The sequence below is a fragment of the Aythya marila genome, assembly GCF_965140915.1.
Source record: "Aythya marila genome assembly, chromosome: 3".
In the NCBI taxonomy this organism is placed as follows: domain Eukaryota; kingdom Metazoa; phylum Chordata; class Aves; order Anseriformes; family Anatidae; genus Aythya; species Aythya marila.
Window position 1 is genome coordinate 56051445 of NC_139044.1, and position 22797 is coordinate 56074241.

The 22797-nt window shown below is 39.7% G+C and overlaps 2 protein-coding genes across 2 annotated transcripts in view; one reads left to right on the top strand and one right to left on the bottom strand.

Moving 5' to 3' along the window:
* Window positions 1-11983, top strand: FUCA2 (alpha-L-fucosidase 2). Its single transcript, XM_082755853.1, has 7 exons — window positions 1-204; window positions 2524-2711; window positions 4211-4550; window positions 5196-5406; window positions 7333-7523; window positions 8428-8536; window positions 9962-11983. Exons 1-7 carry the CDS (start codon window positions 14-16, stop codon window positions 10100-10102), a joined length of 1371 nt encoding a protein of 456 aa, XP_082611979.1. The 5' UTR covers window positions 1-13; the 3' UTR covers window positions 10103-11983.
* PEX3 (peroxisomal biogenesis factor 3) overlaps window positions 11843-22797 on the bottom strand; it is a 19529-nt gene continuing 8574 nt past the window's right edge. Inside the window, exons 4-12 of the mRNA XM_082755855.1 lie at window positions 19427-19470; window positions 17845-17969; window positions 16082-16148; window positions 15925-15979; window positions 15510-15666; window positions 14518-14588; window positions 13669-13791; window positions 12417-12513; window positions 11843-11980 (exon numbers count right to left, since the gene is read on the bottom strand). Coding sequence (XP_082611981.1) covers window positions 11897-11980; window positions 12417-12513; window positions 13669-13791; window positions 14518-14588; window positions 15510-15666; window positions 15925-15979; window positions 16082-16148; window positions 17845-17969; window positions 19427-19470 — 823 coding nt within the window. The 3' untranslated portion in view covers window positions 11843-11896. The remainder of the gene's footprint in view (window positions 11981-12416; window positions 12514-13668; window positions 13792-14517; window positions 14589-15509; window positions 15667-15924; window positions 15980-16081; window positions 16149-17844; window positions 17970-19426; window positions 19471-22797) is intronic.

Below are 22797 nucleotides of genomic sequence, written 5' to 3' on the forward strand. Positions count from 1 at the left end.
GCCTGCCGCCGCCATGTCCGCCCCGCTGGGGCTGCTGCTGCTGCTGGGGCTGCCCGGGCTGCTGGGGGGGCGGCCCCGCTACGAGCCCACCTGGGGCTCGCTGGACGCCCGGCCGCTGCCCGCCTGGTTTGACGAGGCGAAATTCGGCGTCTTCATCCACTGGGGCGTGTTCTCGGTGCCCAGCTTCGGCAGCGAGTGGTTCTGGTGAGCTCCCCGCCTCGCCCTCGCCCCCCGCCCCCGAAATGGCGGCCCCCGGGGAGCAGCGCTTCGAGGGCGGGGGTCGCAGCCCAAGGGGGTTGTACCCCAGGTGGGGTCGAGCAGAGAGACCTCGGGCTTCGTGGCCCTGGTTAAGGAGGAGAATGAGGCTGGTACACACGGCCAGGTGTGTGTGCAACCCTGGCACTGCTGAGCGGGTGGGCTAACGGCAGCCACCCGGTGAGCAGGGGGACCTGAGCTGGAGGGTGCTCGTCAAGGAGATAAAGCAGCAGAGGGAGACCGCTCAGGTGCCACAGTGAAGGGTCAGAAGGAGCAGGTTGCCCCAGGATCTGTGCGGGACAGGCACTGCAGATCCCACAGCCCCAGAGAGAGGGTTTCGAGCAGCCCCTGTGAAGCCCGTCGCTCCCCACATTGCCTCCCTTGCTTGGCACGCTGCCTGCTGCTTTCCTCTGCACCTTTTGTGCTGGTTTTATTTGGTATTATTAAGCACTGCTCTCCACTTAACCTAAAGCCCAGATCCTTCAAATAATAATAGTTCAAAGGCTGGATGAAACCTTGGGTTTGTTGAGTGCTCGCTGGCTCAGGCCCTTTGGCTGTGGCCATTTGTTTTGCCGCCTTCTTTCCCTTCTCTACCAAATGCTTCCTGTAGGACTTGGAGTGAGGCGCCCTGCATCGTGTACAGCGTGAAGGTTAACAGCTTTCCAGCAGAGCTACCGGAAAGTTTAAATGCAACAATCATAAAACAAATCAACTTCCGTGTAAGCAAACCACTGTTTTTTGAAGGCAGTATTTGGCTTCATCTTTACAGAGTTATGTTTAAGGATACCAGGAGTTTTTTAATGTATGCTCTATTTACGAAGTAATGACTCTGTGGGGCAAAAAAAAAAAAAAAGCTAGGTTTTGGATCAAGCCTTACTCTGAGTGCTGTGCTCCCAGAGTAGGATTCATACACAGATTCAGGCTCAAGTATTAATTTTCTGTTGTTATTCTAAAAACAACCCCTGGTTCTTCTTAGTTGATAAAGTTGTTTATGTCCCCGTTGCCTCCCATCCTTAGGTATGTATAGGTGTGGAGCTGCTTCAGGGCCTTCTGGCAGCATGCACAGTCAGGTGGCTGAGGTCCTTTGCTGACAGCTTCAAAGGGAAGGTCAAAAACCCCTATGGTCACCCACTCTGCCTTCTTCCCTTCAGAGCTGCACAGCCGTGGTCTGTACGGTTCTAAAACATAATCCTGCCAGAACACAAGTGTTCATGTTGTTAGCCAGCTGTTGACAAATTAAAAGAAGGAAGGATGTTACCTCTCTTTATGCAATTACATACTTTAAAATCAGAGGGTTTTTGTTTTTTTTTTTTCATGTTCTTGCATGGAGGAAGACTGTCACAGCCTCTTTTTTTTTTTTTTTTTTTTTTTTTTTTTTTTTTTTTTTCCCTCATTGGCTGCTAGAGATTGCTTGCTTATGCTGAAGTCTGTTTGGGAAGGTTACAACAAGTTCCGTGCAGCTGCTGTGGTCATGCAAAGCTGAGGTCAGAGACCAGCTCAGGACAGGAGAGAGAAGCACATTTCAGACATTCAGATTCTGTTCTTCTTTTTTTTTTTTTTTTTTCCTTTTTATTTTTTGTTTCTTTCCTTTTTTTCTTCCTCTTTTTTTCCTTTGTTTTTTCTTTTTTATTCCTTTTTTTTTTTTTTTTTCCTTCATTTTCAAACTGTATTCATGTATGCCTTAATTTGCCAACAGGAGCTTTGCTGCTTGGCTTAATTCACAGGAAGGTGAATGCTTTCAAACCCTTTTCCCCTAAATATTAGCAATCACAACATATATTGTGAGAAGGCTTCCAGCAATAAAGCTGTTCATTCTGTAAGGACTGTTGCATGCTGTCTTTGGAATCCCTTTTTCATTTCTAGGGGAGAGAGCGAAAGAGCAGTCCGAAAAAGAAATAGTGCTCTATTGGCAGTTTATGAGCTCTGCCCATGGTGAGGGTGAGAGCCCACCTTCAGGCCACAGAGCAGCTCCAAACCTTGTTGTGTATGGGAACAGTTGGAGTAGTGACATTGCTGGATGAGGACTTGACACGTGAAATCCTGGGACCTTTCCAAAGTGAAATGAGTAAAGGAAGCAGAGCGTGGGGAAAGAGGACAGAGAAAAGGAAGTCTTTTATTAGCAATACTGCTAGGTTCTGAAGCAATTTTATCTGGTTGCCAGTGTCATGTGCTACTCAGCATGAACACAAGTAAGAGCTGATCATTTCAGTTCTGCCTTCTTTGTCTAAAACATCACCAGCGTATGTGGTTTTTATCTGTATCTTGTAGGTGGTACTGGCAGAAGGAAAAGAGAGAGCCCTATGTGAAATTTATGGAGGCAAACTACCCACCTGGGTTCAGTTACGAAGATTTTGGGCCAATGTTTACAGCAGAATTCTTTGATCCCAACCAGTGGGCAGATATTCTGCAGGCTTCGGGTGCAAAATATGTGGTCCTAACTTCAAAACATCATGAAGGTAAGTGGAAAGCTTGTGAATGTTAGCAATTGTTGCATTTCTGTTAACTGAAGAAAAATCCCCCTGACTTCCTGGCCTACTAGGAGAGAGAGAAAGCTACAGTTACCTGCCCTGACCAAGCCATGAGTTTAAAAATGCCTAGGAAATGTGTTAGAGTCAGGAAAATGCATACACAAAGCTATGGTATGGTCATGAGGCTTGCATAGAAGGAAGAATAGAATGTGCCCTGTTTCTCTTCTTATATGTAAGACTGCCTGAAGTGGTGGGGTCAAGTAGGGTCAGCTTCTAGATGAGTTAATTTCTGATTGTTGTGTAATTTATTGCTCAAGCAAGCACAAAAGTGCATCCTGCACTGTTTCATGTACAGAGAGCTGCTGTGTACAGGCAGTTAACTAGCTTTGTGGGTTTCCCCAGGGAATTCAGCAGTATGTTCCAAGAGTCAAGATACTCTGCAGAGAAAAGTAAAGAAAAGGAAGTGGTTAGAAGGCAACATAATATCAAAGAAAAGTGTAAAATACTAAGCAGCAATATGACGGTGCATTTAGTGAATGTGTTTGGGGAGATGTGGGCTCAGCTAGTAACGTGTGAATTTTAATTCCATCTCTGACAAACAAAATCCTGATCCTGATGATGCCAGTGGTGTAATTCCCACTGACTTCAAAAGAACCAAGATTCATTTAGTCTGTCCCGTAGCCTTGGGCATGAATTTTTAGCTTGTTTATCTCTGGTTGATATGATTACACGTTTCCAGTTCACAAAAATACTGCAAGATTTATTAGGCAATAAGCGTGAAGGTGAGAGCAGAGCTCCTCTGACAGTGGCTTAAGTCTGCAGCGCAGTAGTACCTGAAGTGCTCAGGCTGGATTGCCAAATGCCTGAAAAGTGAAATCTCTCCTGATACTTAATGCTGATACTTTAAAAGCAGTTTCAGGAGGTTTTGCACTCTGCTTATATACATGTACTGAGCCGTTCTAAATGTCAAGACAAATGACTAGTGAACATTTGCATAAGATGTAAACACAAGGGAGGAGCATAACCTGAATGAAAATGATAGCTTGTGTATTTTGCAACAGTGTTTCATCTTCCAGTTGTTGAATGTGTATTCAGAGTTCATATTTACTGCATTGCGTGAAACTCTAGTTGCCTCAGAAGTTGCTGCATTTTTGGTTAATTTAATTGGGACATCTGTATGAGTGAACAGCGAAAGAGGAAGGAATAATTATTCTAAGCAGTCCAGTACTAGAAAATGCACGTTTGTGTATAAAATATATAAATGTATCAGGCATTGTATTCTAATTTTATGGCTACTGCCACAATGCATAAACAGATTATAGGCGTACTTTATACCATGATAAATAAATAAAAATAATAAATGTACTAATATGGTTATTTATTTATTTATTTATTTGCAACACACTTGTAAATTACTTCCCAGAAGGAAGAACTGTTATGTCCCCTCTTCTGCTTCTCTTTCTTACCTTTTAATTATCTTTTTGCAGGCTTTACTTTGTGGGGTTCCAAGTATTCTTGGAACTGGAATGCTGTTGATGTGGGACCAAAACGAGATCTTGTGGCTGAACTTGCAACGTCTGTTAGAAACAGGACCGACTTGCGTTTTGGGTTGTATCACTCCTTGTTTGAATGGTTTAATCCTCTCTTCTGTGAAGATGCCACCAACGTCTTCAAGACAAGAAAGTTTCCAACCAGTAAATCATTACCAGAACTCTATGAAATTGTGACCAAGTACCAACCAGAAATAGTTTGGTCTGATGGGGATGGAAATGCACCAGATACTTACTGGAACAGCACTGGCTTTCTAGCTTGGCTGTATAATGACAGGTGTATCATGATGCTATTTTAGCTCCTAATCTGAAATTCTGCTCTGTGTCTAGTTTGTCTCGTTTTCTGTGTATTTTGTGGAACCTGTTACCTCTACTTATGGGCACTTCATTAAATCTTAATTTTCTTGAAACTCAGCGTGCCAGGAGTCCAGGTCTTCCCTAAAACTATTGAAGCTTACTTTAGAAAAGGACTTTCATACTATTTTTTTTTTTTAAACCATGTTTGCAAGTTCATCAGTTAAGATGGCAATGGTTATTCTATCTAATCATTTTCTTTCCTAAGTATTGTCTGCTGCATAGGCAAACAGGATAGGGGGATAATTTGAGAATAGGGTGCATTGTTGTCAACACACCCCAAATATCTGGCAGTGGATATGAAGAGCAGACTGCTTTCTGGCAGGCCTTCTATGAAAGTCTGCAGCATATTTCCCCAACAATGCCAAGCTGGACTTTCTACTAGAAAAGGATGAGAATTGGATTCCTGAAATTGCACTTAAACTAATAGTAATGAATTAATAGTGCAGAAGTCATCAGAATGTTAGTTTCTGGGAGGGACGTGGTTGGGTGGTGGGGAGAGATGATGCTAGCTGTGACTGTAATTTCTAGAATAAAAATCATAAACTTAAGTATTCCTTGCTTTCAGCCCAGTTCGGGACACCGTTGTGACCAATGACCGCTGGGGACTTGGCAGCATCTGTAAGCACGGCGGCTTCTACACGTGCAGTGACCGATACAACCCCGGACACCTTCTGCCTCACAAGTGGGAGAACTGTATGACCATTGACAGGTGGTCATGGGGGTACAGGAGGAACGCGAAACTCGACGATTACTTCACAATTGAGGAACTGGTGAAGGTACGGTGGGGCAAAGGAGTTGCCTCCAACTCCTGGTTATTGTGCTAGACTGTACATTTCAATTATACATCTGTTTTAATGAAAATTATTAATTAAATAATGAAACAATGAAATAATTTTGTTCATTTGCAGCCTAACAGTGGCAGCATGGAATAGCTGTGTAATTCTTACTAATGTCATAGAAAATACTGTGAAAAATACTAGCTAGTAAAAATTCAGTCAGTTTCTTACAAGCTATTCCCTCTGTGAGGAAGTGGTCAAAGACTGATCTGGATAATCGTTGTTCTAGGATTTTTTTCTAGTGACTGCACTTCTGAGTTGACAAGAAGCAAACAGCTGCAGTTTCACAGAGACTCCTGTCTGAAGGCTATGTTTTTTCCCCCTTCTAGCTAGAAACATTTTATAACTCAACAGTCTTTCACCTGGTAGCTAGAAACTTGCCTTCCATTCTACTTCATATTTAAAAAAAAAAAAAAAAAAAAAAAGAAAAGAAAAGAAAAAAATGAAAACAAAAAACTCCCAGACACATAGATAGCCCGTATTAATGGAAAATTGATTCCATTAGCTAGTCTACGGTACTAAAAAAGAGGACTTGAAGCTTGGAAAAACTGAATGAAAGGAAGACTTATCTTTCAGATAAAATGCATTTAATTGCAAAACTCAGCTAGTGAAGAGGAAGATTGTTGTTGCTTAATCCAAATCTGTCCTTTGTATTGTCTTTGCAAAAGATAATTTCAAACTGAAGTAACCTTTCTTCAGAGGAGGAGGTCTTAAATTCATTCAATAGCTTGTCTCCAGTTGTCTGTTCCTCAGACTTGTGTATCTCAGGCTGATCTCTGGAGGCCAGTGTGGATGGAAACACATTTATGGACTTCCTAGAAGGATCATCAATCTATTTGCAGATTGTTAAGTTTATAATACGGCACTAGCGTAGACTCGGTGAACATGTGATCTTAAGAAGATGAGATGAAAAAAAAGTATCAGTAAAATTGCCTGCCTCTTCTTGTTTAAGTTGGATTAATAGGTCTGGGAAAAGCTGTGCTCCTGGATGAATGAACCCTTTGAAAATCTAGATTAGATGTTGGATTTTTTTTTGTTGCTACCATGTGCACAGACATGAAAACACATTCAATCTTCCATCCCCTTTTTCATCCTCTTCCATCCCACTCTTAATAGTAGGAACATTTCATTTGAATCCCAGTCTGTGCATTGTGTGTTATAGAAATAGTTATGTACAATGTGAGTTTTACAGGCACTAAGGTCTATGACTACTGTGCATAAAAATGAACACCCGTTCTGTCACTGGCTCCATTTGCAAAAGGTAGACTACTAGGTAGATCCTAATAGTACTCTCAGAGACGAGATTTATTCTTTTCTACATAAATTATTGAGACTGCTTCATTTTCTTCTGAATATTTTATGAAAAATACTAAATATGTAGAGCTTCATAGTGTTTTACAGATGTCCCCGTAAAACAGGGAAAGCATCACACAGAGGAAAAGTATGAAATTGCTTTTCCCAGCTTCAGTCAAAAGTGAAGTGGCATCTACTAGCCCTGTTTTCCTCTCATGCAGAGAAATAATCCTCTGCCTGTTCTATGGAGAAATTTCTCATGAAATTGAGAAGTCAAAATGTTAAAAAGTTGTAGGATCTGATTCTAATGTAGATTCAGTCAGATATACTGGTGTGAAAATGTAGTTGGGGCTACTTCCTGCCACGCAAATTGACAGCAGAGCTTTGTTTTATGGGAGCTTCAATTTTGTCTTGGCTGTTGAGATGGCGTCCAAAGCCTGAGCACGCAGCAGTAATGCACCTAGCCCAATCCATCATTCTGAAGGAGCACACCAGGCTTTAGTAAGAACTTCAAATATACCATTTAATTTGTCGTGACCATATGTTCTGTGTATGTGTTTAAAAACATTTCAGCAACTTGTAGAAACAGTGTCTTGTGGAGGAAATCTCCTGATGAATATTGGGCCCACTCACGACGGTCGCATCGCTGTTATATTTGAGGAACGCCTGAGGCAAATGGGTGCCTGGCTGAAAGTCAATGGAGAAGCCATCTATGGAACAAAGCCGTGGAGAGCACAGAACGACACGGTCACACCAGGCGTGTGGTAAGGCCACGGAACCAATACACAGGCTGTGTACAGCGGTGTGTGAGGAAATTATTGAATTCTTCATGGTGTGATACTACGGAAAGCACCAGCTTGCTTTGTGTGCTCTGAAGAAATGAACCCTTTTGTCTATTTAAGAAACTGCATGGAAGTGTGTATAAAAATGTAGGTGGACAGTGGGTGTCTGAGAATGTACTAATGGGATGATGCCAAGGCTGAAGGGACGGTTGCAAGAGTTTCCTTAATGATCTTGTGCTTATTAGTGGAGCTGGCAGCAGAAACAACAAAAAATAGTAAATAAAATATCCAGACACGTAAAACTGCTCTGAGGTGGTGTTTACCTGTATAATAGGAATGCTTTATCTTTAGAGAGGAGAGAAAGAAACTAGAAATCTAGAAAACTAGAAGAATATATTTCTTTTTAAGGTAAAAACGCACAGGAAAATAATAGCAATTGTTTGGTCAGTGAAAAGCTCAGCCAGCCTCTGAGCTCTGCTGTGCCTTTGTGCTTCCTAGCTGTTACAGCTCCGTCGCGATCCATGAGGCTTTTGTTCTGACCCTCTTCTCTGCCTCACTTGGCTTTCTTTAGTCCTGCTCCAAGCAGAATTATAAAAGCTTGCTAAAGTTACTAGAGTGTTTACTTCTAAACTAGAACGTTTACTTCTAAATAAACTTTTTGAATAATCTCTATTACCTCTAGTTTGTCCGAATGTGTTTTCAAGGAATAGTACTTTAATAAAGGGTATAGACTGTATGAAGTGAAAGTTATGCATGTGAAAATGTAATTAACGCTGACTTTGCGAATCTTTTTTTTTTTTTTCCAGTCTTGAAAGAATGATATAGATTGCTTCAGAAAATTTACAAGGAAAGACTGAAATGTGTTTCTGTTCCCCATTTCCAACAGGTACACATTCAGACCTACAGAAGGCAAAGTTAATGCCATCTTCCTTAACTGGCCAATCTCTGGGGCTCTGGAACTTGGTGAGCCACAGGCTAAGCTTGGGGAAACACAGGTAAAAAGACTCTTCGTACCCTGTGTTTAGAACTGTGAGTTTTTTTTTTAACATGTTACAAGGAATGAACATGCTCTGAAGGGATGTGGAAAACAACTCCAGGATTTGTCATGTTCCATCAGTGTTTATTTTAGTTTCTGGCATCTTTGGGAATGCATACAGAGTACTTTGGAAGAGACCCAGCAAAATGTTATTTTTTTGTTCTGGGACCTTCCTTGTCATAGTCGTCCCAGTGGGATGTTTCTTCTTAAAGTCAAACCGAGTTGTTGCTGGGATATATTTTAGCTTTCAAACTAAGGATCATAAAAAGAGGCCAAGTAGCGGGAAAGCAACAGAGCCACCTCTTGTTTCCGCTGTAGAATCTATCCCAGGATGACCTTTCTTTATAAATGCGCACCCTCATGCTCCTGTAATTGCTGTAATGGTCCAGTAGTTTCACGTGAAAGCCTTGCACAAAGGGAACGCACACAGAGGTTTGGGTTGCCTGGGAGTGTAAAACAGTTACTGGATGTGACTCTAAATGTGCACTTCAGAGCAAGCAGGGGTCAGAAGCTGAGGATGCTGATACCACACCTCCAAGTAGCCTGACCCATTAGAAGCAGAATTATAGAGCAGAACACACGGTGCTCAGGACTTAATATCCACGCTACTGCACTTAAAGGCTTTGCTTTGGCTTAGGTCAGTTCTGGTCTCACGCGGTCGATGTCCACTAGCTGTTGAAATGCATGGTGTTTTTCTGGACTGTGGCTTCTTGTATAGTGTCATCTGAAAAAATATCTCATTTTTAGTGAGGTGGCTCTGTGAGGTGAAGAGTCTCACTTCAAAAGCACTCCAACCATCATGTAGAATACAAATGTAGATGTATCTTGAATTTCAGAGAGGCGCCTGGACTATCTGTGCACAAAAGAATCATGTTCCTCAGGGGCAGAGACATTTTCAACTGTTTCCTTAAGCTGCTCCACTATTTTTAGCGTTTCATACTAGCTAGCGTACAAGTCTCCCTGCAAAACATTGTTTTTAGTGGAGCAGGTTCTTCAGTCAGCTTTGGAATTTCTGGCTGCACTCTGTAAGAAATGTTGATGCTTATTCACAACTACAAGCTCTGCCATAGGAAGCAGGCATTTCACAACCTACCCACCTGCTGAGACCCAAATCCCATCCCAGATACTCTTGACAGAGGTTTACGTACCTCTTACAGACCCGAGTACTGATTTAGACAAAACATCACAAGCTTTATTACTTACATACCTACTTCACAATTCTTTTTCCTTTACTTCTATTCATTGTGTTACATTAATTTGGTTGTTAAAAGCATTTATGGATAATCAAATAGTAGCGATGGAAGAATGCCTCCCCTGATGAAAATGCAATTATATGCACTTTAAAACTCCATTGTTCTAATTGTCCTGTTGGCTTCTATTTCAGGTGAAGCTTGTTGGCTACAAGGAGCCACTGAAATGGATTGCATTAGGAGAAAAGGGAATGATGATAGCTCTACCTCAGTTAACGCTTAAGCAACTGCCATGTCAGTGGGGCTGGACCTTGCAACTGACTGACGTAAAGTGAGCCGTACCTTGGAGCCTTAGATAGTAGGGTTTGTTTGTTTTTTCCTGCCCATCTTCTTCACTGCACTGTTTAATTCCTATTTGCTTGACTACCTTTATAAAAAAAAAAAAGTTTTAAAGGGTGGAATTAAATGAACCTCAAATGAAATCCAGCACTAGATTGTTGTATCTGTGTACAACTTGCTTCTTTGAACTTGTGTGACTAACTGAGCATCTACCTTGCCAAGGAACTGGACAGAAAAAAAAAAAAAGCAGAGGTCAAGTTGAAAGGAAGGGAAGAATAGGGGCAGTAGATTTTTTTTTTAAAGCCATGAGAAAACAAAAGCTAGATCAAGCTTATAGTCAAGGGATCAGACAACTGCACACGTATGTTTGTTGTATACCTTCTTTAATGAAAGAAATTTTAACTTCCACAAACCTGCATTGTGAAAACCCATCAGTTCTAGAGAAAAGAATGAATTTCCCCATTGTGTGCTACAACCAGCAGCTGGTAGTTTCAGGTGAGATGGATAATGCATCTACAAAAACCATCTTATAAAGGTGAGGAATTCATTACCAGTGCATGGAGGCAATGCATATGTACATTTCTTCATCATGAGAATCACTCATTTTTACACACTCCTACCTTTGAGTAATTCTGTCTATTTTTTTGTTTTGTATGATTTCATAGGTTAAGGCTGACTCCTGTTTACATCCATTGTTTTTACAGTTACCAGGGTGCCTTCTGTGGACTACTAAACAATCAAAACCCCCATATATTTCAACAATATTTTTTTTTTTTTGAGAAATAATGAGGAGTTGCTAGGAATCCTCAGCTTTGGCAGGAAGACAGCAGCTTAAGCAGAGGGTGGATTGTGTCCAATTTGAAAAATTCCCAAACGCATCATGTGTCAGGATTAGTAATTGTAGACCTGCAATGTGAGGTTTGCAAAAAGGGGGAGATACAGGACAACAAAAAGCATGAGTAGTTTTAATGTAGACTTTTTTCCTGAGTAACGTTAATAAATGCAGAACTATTACTGTCTTTAAGTAATAGGCCAATAAGGTATTGCCTTTTCTGCTAGTAACGTTATCACACGCACAAATTTTACATTAAAATATTTTATTACAATACAGACAATTGGGCTCAAAATTAATACAAATTAAGCTAAAATATTTACAAGTCAATGTGTACAGTGTAGCTGTTTGAACAGCATAAACAACTTCTAAAAATCCACATTCTTTTAAGTAACAAAGAGAGCACCCCCCACCCCCAGCCTGTTCAAGAGGCACGTGCATCCGTTGGCAAAGGCTTTCTGAAGAATGAGAAACCCTCTGGAATAACACTTGTAAAGTCAAGGAAAGAAGAGTTTTTCTTTACAGAAAGAAAAATCTGGCGGAAGAATAGAAAAGCTGTACTTCATACTGCTATTCTTAGCTCACCGTCATTCGTGTTTTTCCCAAAACCTAACACACCCCAGACAAACAAGTTATTTTTTCTTAAATAACTTGTTGTAACACTGCCACCAGATGCCTTCCAGATGCAATAAAAATAATCAAATGAGTTATGCAAGAGTTTAACAACTTTTAATAGAAAAGTCTTTACATACAATGATTCTTTCAACAAGAATATTTTTAATGGGTGTTTGAAACAGAATTCTATTAGATAGAACAAATACGGCTCGCTCCCAGTTTTTTCAGTATGTTCTTTCTGCTGGTCTACCACTCCTACACCATTATAAAATTAACCCAAATCTCATCAGTAGTCACACGGGTTGTGTTATAAATACATGATCTATTCCTATTAGTGTGCAGCTCATTTCTCTAGTTGCTGAGGGGTACTAAAAGCTTCGTAAACATTAGCAGCAAAATCTTTCACTTGTTCCATCATCAACAGGTCCTGGAAGAAATTTAAGGAATGAATTTGCTTAATCAAAAACACACCCACCACTTAATCAAAAGCACACAGCCATCTCTCTGGTTTTGCTGCAGTGCATGATTGCACTCATCATGAGAAAAGCACCTGGCACTCCCACAGAGATCTAACTCAAATTTCTTGCATTAGAAAGGTTGATAAAGAGAACTCCAAATAGAACCAAGTTGAGACCTTTTTCTGCTTCTGCACGGTTTAGTGCAAAGAAGAGATTGCATGGGAAAAAAAGAAACATCTTTTTGGAAGATACAACTTTTTGTAAAGTTTAAGTTATGCCAGTTTCTACTTTTTTTTTTTCCTCTAAACCATTGAAATTAAACAAAACGTGATATGTTACCTAAAAAGAAACGTACAAAATCTCAAGATTTTATTTGGGATATTTTAAATAAAGTAAGATTTTTACCTGAACAAAGTGACTGGGTGTTTCACTGCATACTGAATGGATCTGTCCATTTATTATTGGAATTATCTTGGCTAAAGGAAGACTGACACTGGAAAGACTAGAAGAGAACAAAAAATAATGATTTAGACCCGCTCTGGTATCTGTAAAACTACTAAACAGTGAATACTACTATTCTAAATAATGACTACTTCAAAACTAATAGTTGGAAGAACTTAGTTTTGCATAGACCACAAACTGGAGTATACAAATGAAGGTTCTGTCCCTGTTAGGTCTTTTTCATTGAATACAGAGAACTACCAAAGCAAATTTTATCCTGCCTGTTGGTGTTCCTATTACACAGTTTCACATTTGCATCGCATGCAAGGGAAACATGATTTAGCTGCAGTCTGTGTGTGTTTGTATGTAAACAGTTGTTAGAAGTGTCAGTTTCTGATCACACACTTTCAAACTCAAAACCAAGCTTAGGAGAGAGAGCCAACCTAAAGACTTTTGCTTATTCTAAGCATTGCAAATAGTCTACATTTAAATACAAACTTATGACTCAAAAGCCATTAGTTATTAAAATAAACATCTATAAGCTAGTTATTATTCAAAGTCTTCATTTTAATATTTTAGAAATTATATTTCTAGGATTGGAACTCAGCTTTCAGATTTCTAACACACTGTTTTAAAACCAACTTCAGAATTAAAGCTACATTGTTACAGTCCTTTGGGAGGAGGCAGAAGATCCTCAATGTTAGATTTTTTTCAGCATACCAGTCAAAAAACAAAAGCTCAGTAGGTACTTATGCTTATACATATTTGGAGAACCACAGCAATACCCAGCTTCCTCGAGAACTACAATAATTAACAATCAGAAAGTGGGGCCTATAGAGCTATCTTTCTCGGGAGTACTGCAAGTACTACACCACCAGTGGCATAAGTCCTCCAACCTAGAAAGGCAGTCTGCTTGTACAGCACTAGGAAACCCTGGTAAGTGTAGGTCTCCTGATTTCTGTTACATCTGCAAGTAACAGTGGGGAAGTTAACTCAAAAAAATTCTTGCAAGCTCATGGGTGAGAAGAAACATGCCATACTCCTAGCTCTGCTTGACTGAAGTGAGGAGACTGTATTTATTCTTAAACAACAGGAAACAGAAGTCTTTCCAGCATGAGAACCTCAACAAGGCAAGATAATCACTAGCCCTTTTTAGAATTCACTGTGAGGCTAAAAGAATTACTGTGTAAGAACCACAACAAAAGGAAACATTCACCTATTTACAGAGCCGTTCTGAAACAGGTCCTGTTCTGTAGGTCTGAAAAACTCCGCCATGTTGTCCAGCAGCTGACTGAATCCTCTGTTTAAACACGTGCTCAAAACTGTACTGAAGTCTGGACTGAAAAAGTAAATAAGTGCTGTTTTCATTCCTAGGATTTATTTTTCCAAACTAAAAAACCTTGCAAATCTCAAGAGACCGGCTCCCCAAGTGTCTCCACAGCAAACTAGTCAACACTCAAAGACATAAATCTAAAGCATTCCTCACTTCTCTATTTCTTACTAAGCAGTAACATAGAAGGGACCTGTCCTTAAAATGCCCCAGATCTCTTGCAGTTAAATTCTAAGAATGTTTTGGCTCAGTTCACTCCTATTCAATGCTTATCATAAAAGCCTCACTGCAGTAGCTCCTGCAGAAGGATGCATACGACCATTCATTAAACTATGCATTAAAAACAAATTCTGATAAGCCAAAACTGATGTTCATTTTATCAGAGCAAGTAAATGCAATAAAATTACTACTCAATTTACCCTGGTATAACAGAAGAGAAGTACTCCTCTGTTCCTACGTAAGTACAGAAAACGTGAGGAAGAGATAAGGGGAAAGATGTCCTCGTCATCTTACTAAAGCAGGATTGCTTTTTATAAATGAATTTCAGAACACTCAGATTTTGAAAATCCCAGCCTGCGATCAGTGAATATAAATCAATATTTAATGCAACACGGTGGCTGAACGGTCACATTTTGCAAATGAAAGTTCACCAGCTTTTTATATGAAACTAACTGTCTTATATAAACTATAGTTGGGGGGAGGAATTTAATATGCTTAGAGAATATTTCTGTATACCTTTCTAGCATATCTCTAGTTTCATTAAGTAGCTTAATCGTAGCAGTGTCTCTTTCTGTGAGTCCACAGGCCTGGAAAAAGCAAAGACAGATGCTATTTAGTGAGAAATGCATTGGCAACTCTAAGGGTAGAAATAGAATAGTTTTGTACCATGGAATTAAGTCAAGATGAGTGTTAAGTCAAATCTATTTAAAATAAAAGATTTGTGATAGTAAATCAGATTTCTTTATAATTTGTGCATGTACACAGACTGATTGCTTTTTTTTTGTTTGTGTGTGTGTGTGGTGTGTTTTTATTGTTTGGTTCTTAGTACTAGCAAGAAATATCAGACTAATCCAGCAGGATGTTTTCTACTTTTGACTACCAAAATTGACATAAACACTGCATGTTAGCATAAGTTAAAGGATAAATGCATGTGGCTACACACTGAAGCCTCAGTTCGTCTTTATACCAGCAATATTACAAATTAAGAACAAGTTTTCACCAATCCATGATGTGGCTGGAGACAAACACCTTCAGAAAATTTTGGAACTTAATGTTACAACTGAGATCAGAGGCACCTTTCCCTTGACTCCAAGACTTCATTTTCCAGCCCAAAGCAACAAAAAAACTCCAGCACACCATCACTTTCTTCCAGCAAAGCTTCTCTCTCAGAGATGCTACAATTGACCACACTCTTTGCTGGTACACAAGTACAAGATAATACAATTTGGCTTAGGGCCACATTGAGCTGCACAATGTTACAGCGTACGTCACAGACTAAAAGCAACTAATCTGGCTATGTTTCTGAGTTCAAAGCTGGCATTCTGAGGAAGACCCTTGTTTTCAATCGAGTCTGAAGAAGGTAAGAGATAAGGACACTTCACTTACAAAGGAGGAGGCACGATCTTTTATCAAAGATACGGTTACCATGGTGCATCTGGAGGACTGTTATGCACCCCTCCCTCTTCAAAATAAACAAACAAAGGCAGATGAAAAACTGAAGCAAGTACCTGGGTAGCCAAGGGGTTTTCTTCATCTGGCATCAGATAATGACATAAGGGAGAATAAGGTGCGCTCTGATCTGAATCTTTATGTTCCACTACTTTCCTGATATCTTTAAGTTTCTGTTCCAGCTCCAGAAGGGAAAGGGCATGCTTAAGGGAAATACTGGAAAGGAAAAAGTGTTAATTTTGCAGCCAACATTGTAATGATGCATTGTTTATCTGCTGATAATACGCTCACAAGTAACAGGACCCCAGTCTGCTAAGTTGGTTTGCAATGTCAGGTTCATAGCCTGCCAAAATCTTTGTCTGAATAAAGTCAGTGGTGCCTTCCTTGGTTTTGATTCTAATACAACTCATTGTTTTGGGAACTGTCATCACAGTAAAGACGAAAAGCTAACCACAGAAAAATACGGACTCTTACCTTCCAAAAACTTTATGCACAGCTTGTTTAACAATAGTTATTAACTCAGTCAGTCCTAGAACAAGAAAAGTGTCAGAATTATTTTAATGTTTCACTCAAGTCTAGAAAAAAGTAGCACTTTGTAAGTGTAGTGGTATATATATAACAAGCATCCTACCATCTCCTAAAAGGTGCTGAATACTTGATAAATATTGCTGCTGAACTTCAGGGGGAGCTAGCGGAGTCTGTGGGGAAAAAAGAAGTTCTGTGACACATCAACAGTAGACAACACAAAACCTGCTTCAAACAGGTTACAAACACCTTCCTTAATATTTTAATACCATGTAGCAGATGGATTCCCCCATTATCAATGAAGCTCTAGAAAACAACTATATTTGGTTTCCCTGCTAAAGAGAGGTTCCTTCTTAATCACGCTAGTTTCAAAACAGAATAAGGAGATTAAAAATTTATTCAAATAAAAATTGAGAAAGAAGACATCAAAAATAGATCATGACTTCCCTGTAGTCTTTCAGTTTGCTGTGGCCATCCTTCCAACCACATGTGAATCATCACAGTCAGAAACGTAATGGCCAAGCACTTGCCCATCCACCAACCGTCATTATACTCAGGCAGACCGCAAGGAATAGCAGGACACTTTTCTGAAGATCCAAATGTGCACTTGCAGGCTGTCATATTTGAATTGGGAGACAAGAGTCCCAAAGCATATCCTCTCTCACCAGTTGGATGCTGTAGCTTCTGATTCTCCCTTCCTGCCACCAACCTACAGATCTTTTGAGTACTATGGCATTGCTCTCTTCCGTGCTATAGACATCTCTTCTATTTTGGTGTCACGGAAGAATCTTTAAAATCTTCTTTCACTTTTCATTTACATAGGAAAATTTCTTAAAAAAATTGTATTGCAAATAGAATGAGACTCTCCACCATGCTAAGAATTAAACCTGGTGGAATAGGATATTTAAGCTCAACCCTAACCAAAGCCATAGATATCTCCTGACAGAACAGGAGCTTTCAGAAATGAGGATATCCTCTCAAATCGCTCCAGCAGAGTGCCTCAGAGTTGATCCCATCAACCCATTCCTCTACTGGAAAAGTTGCAGAAAGGAAACATTTCTACTCCAGATCCTCTTGTCTAAAAAGTTTTTTGGACTTTGCAAAATGAAACATGACCTCCATCATCTCTGGCCTCCCTAATGAAAGCTTTTCAAAACCCTCAGACCTGCCTTCACATGCTGCTTTTCCTTGACTCTCAGTAAGAGATATCACAGAGGGGCATATGACAACTAATTAAGATTTGCACCCATTATTTTTAGGTGATCTGTTCAACAATTTACAACTTACTCTGCGTATTTGCTTACTCTAGGATTTACTGTTATTGAGCAACAGATAAAACATGTAAGCAAAACCCGTTCTACTTTGCTTGGCCTCATCAAGAAACATTTCGGTAAATGACCTTTTGCAGTTTAAAAATAGTAAAAATTTCTAAGACAATGCTTTTCTTTAACTCTAGAAAAAAAATAACTGGGGGAATTAATGTACAAGCTATGAAGAGCTAAGCATTTATACATACTTGCTTACGTATCTTGGGTCATTCATACAGTATTACTGTTTCAAAAATGTCTAATGAAAGCAAAAATTATTTTAGTTTGGTGTTCAGATATGAAGAAGCCTTCTTTAAGCAATACAAATGCAGACAAAAAGGTATTATTTGATATTGCTAGTATTTTGTCAGCAACAGTATCACCAAATCATCCAAATTTAGAAACTGTAACAACTTATCAATATACCTTACTGTCAGTAATGCTTTCACATCTTCCACCCTTAGAAAACTGTTTCATTCAAGCTATGCCCTTTTTATCTAAATAATTCTTTCACCTCCAAGAATGTGTAATTTCAACTTTTGAAACAAAACAAGAAACTTACCGTGCCGTTCTTGCAGACAGCAGCATTATCTAGGTAGATGTAACCACCAATAATATTTAACTGGACTCGCAAAAGAACTACTAGCATACAGGTGCTGTACACCGCTACAATACTTCTTGTGAAACCTTGAAAACAGACAAAAAAAAAAATACTTCAAAGTCAATGAAAAAAGGGTGAGTCAAGAGGAAGAGTATTTTCCAAGACTCAAGAAGTGCTAATGATTCTTAAATACATAGCAATTCCTCCCATTGGTTGTCATAACATGTATTTTCATACCATGCCCCAAATGCTCATGAGTCTAATATGTACAGGAGCTACAGCTAAAGTGTTGTTCCATTTAAATCCAAGAATCGTAGAATATCTCAAGCTGGAAAGGACTCACAAGGATCATCTAGTTCAGCTCCTGTCTCCACACAGACCACCCAAAAATCAGACTGTATGTGAGAGCACTGTCCAAACACTTCTTGAACACTGTCAGGGTTGCTGCCATGACCTGGGGGCTCCCTGGGGAGCCTGTTCCAGTGCCCCAAAGTCCTATGTTAATATAATTTAGCACATTACACAAGTTATTTTGGGAAAAACAAAAACCAAACCAAACCAAACCAAACAAACAAACAAAAAACAACAACAACAACAAAAAAAAACAGGCTGTACAAGTTGCTCCAGAAGGTGCATCACGTAACAGTGCCACCAAACCCTCCTTCATCATAAGGCCACGAAATACACATAGTATGTTAGCCCTCATCATGCAGTCAAGACACAGAAGGCACAACAGCAGTTTCAGAGAAAGAAAAATGTTACCTAAGGCAGAAGCAGATAATATTTACATAAAGAAAATGAAAATGAGCATCAGCTACCAGCCACCAGGTAGCAGAGGATGCGGGGAAGTGACAAATAAATTTGGATGAGTGCTGATTATCAAAGACACAGGGAAAAACGAACCAGATCAAAAGCAGGATCTATAGAGGTGTCGTGACAAGGAGAAGCAAAACTCTAAGGAAGCAAAGAAAACCAGAGAGGCAGTGGTGGTGGTGGGGATAACAAATGGCACTAAGGAAACAGAAGTAGTGAACAAAAAAAATAAAAGCATCTCAGTAATGTTTCACTACATAATTATCTGACTTCACTGTTATTGCTTCCCTTCCACTGCTTTCACCAGCCAGTACATAAAATGATGAATGATAGGGTTCATAACCACCACAGCAGTGGTTATCTCAAACAGGCTCAAAAAGAGAATATCACTGGCCATATAACGGCTGGTCTGCATTTCTGGGAGGTGTGATTTTTCTGTGGTGGTACAGAAAGCCTGCACAAAGTTTTGTTGAGCAGGGTAACATGAGAGCCAAAAAGATTCTTCAAGGTGTTTTTTGAGCATCTGATTTCCCTGGGGGATATGAAAAAAAATCCTTAATGAGGAGCTTTGGCAGAGCATGGAGGAGTTTGCTATGTAGTATGCTACATTATCTTCATATCTACTGAAAGGACAACTCACTGTAGTGTGAAGTGCGCATTTTAAACGGTATAAAAGATTTTAGAATTTATATTAGATATTATGTAGATGTAATCTTTTATTTACACTTACTTATTATCTTTAAATCCTCCCATATTTCTAACTTGTTTGCTGGCCTGTGGGAAAAATAAATGCAAATATTAGCCATTGTATATTTTACTTGGAAATTAATAAACATTAACTAAAACTGTAGTGCTCTAAGGCAAGTTCATTTAACTATTATAATTATTCACATCAGATTACACCTACATTGATCTGCCTCATTCAAGAAAACAGTACATAAACTATGCATTACGAAGTCACAGGAAAAATTTTCACATTTCAACGTGTAAGTATAGTGTTTATTGATACCAATGACATACAGTTATATTACCAAATTTGAGTTCCTACACTAAGCAGTTAGAAAAAGCCCACTGATGGTACAAAGCAGTAAGTCTTTTCTGGGGCATTGATCCTGGGTATATTTAACACAAACCTCAGCTCAGTAAGTATGCCCAGGTAATCTACTTGTGCATAAACAGCACAGGATCAGAATTTCTATCCTACCTTCTTACAGGATTTACCATTCCCTGGCTTTCTATTAAAGTTCAGACTTGATAATCTAAAAACAAATAGATCATGACCATCTGTGGAAAAGGAGTCTTGCACCATCCACATAAATCGTTTGTTCTTTTCTTCTCTAAAAAAACATCTACCTTTTTGACCTGACTGATTCCTAAGACTATATATATTCTGCAGTCAAAAAGCAAGACTGCAGATTGTACAGAATTAAAGAATATCCAGAGTTGGAAGGGATTCACAGGGATCGTTGAGTCCAGCTCCGAGCTCCACACAGGACCACCCAAAAAGCAAACCCTATGGCTGAGGGCGTTGTCCAAATGTTTTGCTGTGACCACTGCCCTGGGGAGCCTGTCCCAGTGCCTGACCCCCCTCTGGGTGCAGACCCTTTCCCTAACCCCCAGCCTGACCCTCCCCTGTCCCAGCTCCATGCCGTTCCCTCGGGTCCTGTCGCTGTCCCCAGAGAGCAGAGCTCAGCGCCTGCCCCTCCGCTCCCCTCGTGAGGGAGCTGCAGGCCGCCATGAGGCCTCCCCTCAGCCTGCTCTGCTCGGGGCTGAGCAAACCAAGGGCCCTCAGCTGCTCCTCATGTCTTGCCCTCTAGACCCTCCACCATCTTTGTAGCCCTCCTTTGGAGGCTCTCTAATAGTTTTATGACCTTGTTGTCTTTTCATGCCCAAACCTGCACACAGCACTCGAGGTGAGGCCACACCAGCGCAGAGCAGAGCAGGACAACCCCTTTCCTCGACCAGCCGGCTGTGCTGTGCTCAGTGCACCCAAGGACGTGGTTGTGCCTTTTGGCTGCCAGGGCACACTGCTGGGTCGTGTTCAACTTGGTGTCAACCAGAACCCCCAGATCCCTTTCTGTGGGGCTGCTCTCCAACCTCCTGTCCCCTACTCTGTGTGTATAAAGACATCTGAACCACCTAAGTTACTTAAAACTACTAACCAGATGCAATTTTAACAATACAGCAGCAGTAGCAGAGGTAAGAGCAAGCTAACCATCCAAGAAATTTAATCAACCATTCCCTTCTGTTAAGCACTGTTAGTAAAGAATGGCTACTGTATCTCTATTGTGGAGGAAACAATTTCTGAAAGTAATTTAGGAAAACATTTGGTAATTTCTTGGGATCAGAAGTAGTATTTAAATATTTAGCACAGATGGTTCAGAATAGCCTGTGCTTAGATTTTACAGTAACATAATTTATTAAAAGAACACACTTTTCATTAGAAATCATTTCTCCTTACAGGCCCAGTTAACCACGAAGGAATGTTTTTATCTTTCTGAAACAAACACATGCACTTTGGCACTAGTTTGCCCATTATATCACTTACGTAAACAATTAATTTTTAAACTCATTGCTATCAAATAATGCAAATGAACAGGTATTATAAACTATTAAACCTATTAAAGCACTATTAAACTCCAGAAAGCAGAGAGAGATTTAAAGAAGATAGCTAGAAGAGATACAAGAAGGATCCATAGCGCATACAAGGACAGTTTACACACCTTACATTATGCAAGCAAAGTCAACAGTTTTAAAAGCCATTCAAAAGCCAAACGAAGAGTTAAAAAAAAAAAAAAAAAAGAAAAGAAAAGAAAAGAAAAAAGAGAAGATACAGTAATACTTCTGTAGGTGAAACACATGACAGGACTCAAAACTACACCTTTTGCTTATAAGTGGTAAGTTTTCCATGCCAATTGAAGCAAGACAAAGAAGCCAATACGTCAACATCAGCCAACTACATTTCCAACCATCATGTCAAAACACAGAGCTCATGCTTACAAAGTTTCTCCTCACAACATAAGGCAACAACCAGGTAACAGCTTAATACTGTGAGTATTAAGCCTAACAATGGAACCGGATATTTTAGTCTTCATTTGCTGCAACTTACTAATACTCAGCTGCTACTCAACTTTTATTTCACATTTCTTTATTTGGAAAACCATTATCGGCTACAGAAGCAAGGCAGAAAGTAATGCAAAACTAAACTAGAGGTTTAGAACAAAGTTTAGGTTGAATAAGTGGGAGATAGGTAACACCTGCAAGACTACAGCAGCAACTGCTTCACCTGATCTCACTCAATCACATTGCTTTAAGAAGAGGAGGACAGACAGAGCAAGAATATCAGTGGTCTTGTGTGGTGCTTCCTGTTTAAAAGTTTCTTTGGAAGACTGACAACATCCAACCTAACCCTAGCCATACCAAATTACTAAAGCAATGTAAAAAGGATTTAAATTTAAGAACTGAGAAGAATTCAAGATAAAGCAGTTGATTTAAGGAAGAACATAGTAACATAATAACATCTTCTCATAGATAATATAACAAAGAGACTGTATCTTCAGAGACATTAAGAAAGGTAAAACTCCCCATCTACCCTTTTATATATTGACTGACACTGGAAGGGAACCCTTTGATTCATCTTCTGAAATCAAAGTGGAAAGAAAACAAATCTATACCTTCATGTGCAACACAAGAAAGCTCCTTGAAAGACTGACTTTAAAGCTAATTCTGAAGCCTTGTTTCATTCAAACTCTTCTCAGATCAAAAAGGGTAAGCATCTATTTAAAACTTTCTAAGTGTAAGTCAAAAAAAAAGGAAGCATTAAGACACAAACTCTACTCTAAGATAGACTCTAAATGGATGCCCATGCTTACAGAATACTCATGACCTCAGCTGCATGTATTATTGGAATTCAGAAATACGTCACTGTACCTGTAAACTGCTCCAACTAGTCAAACAAGTCAGAGATAACAGATATATTTTGATAAAAGAACATATGCTACAAAAAATAAACTAAGCCATTACTTGTCTTTACCATGGAACAATGGACTACAAGCATTTGTAGAATATTTTGTTGTACAGTCCAGAAGACAAATTTGATCA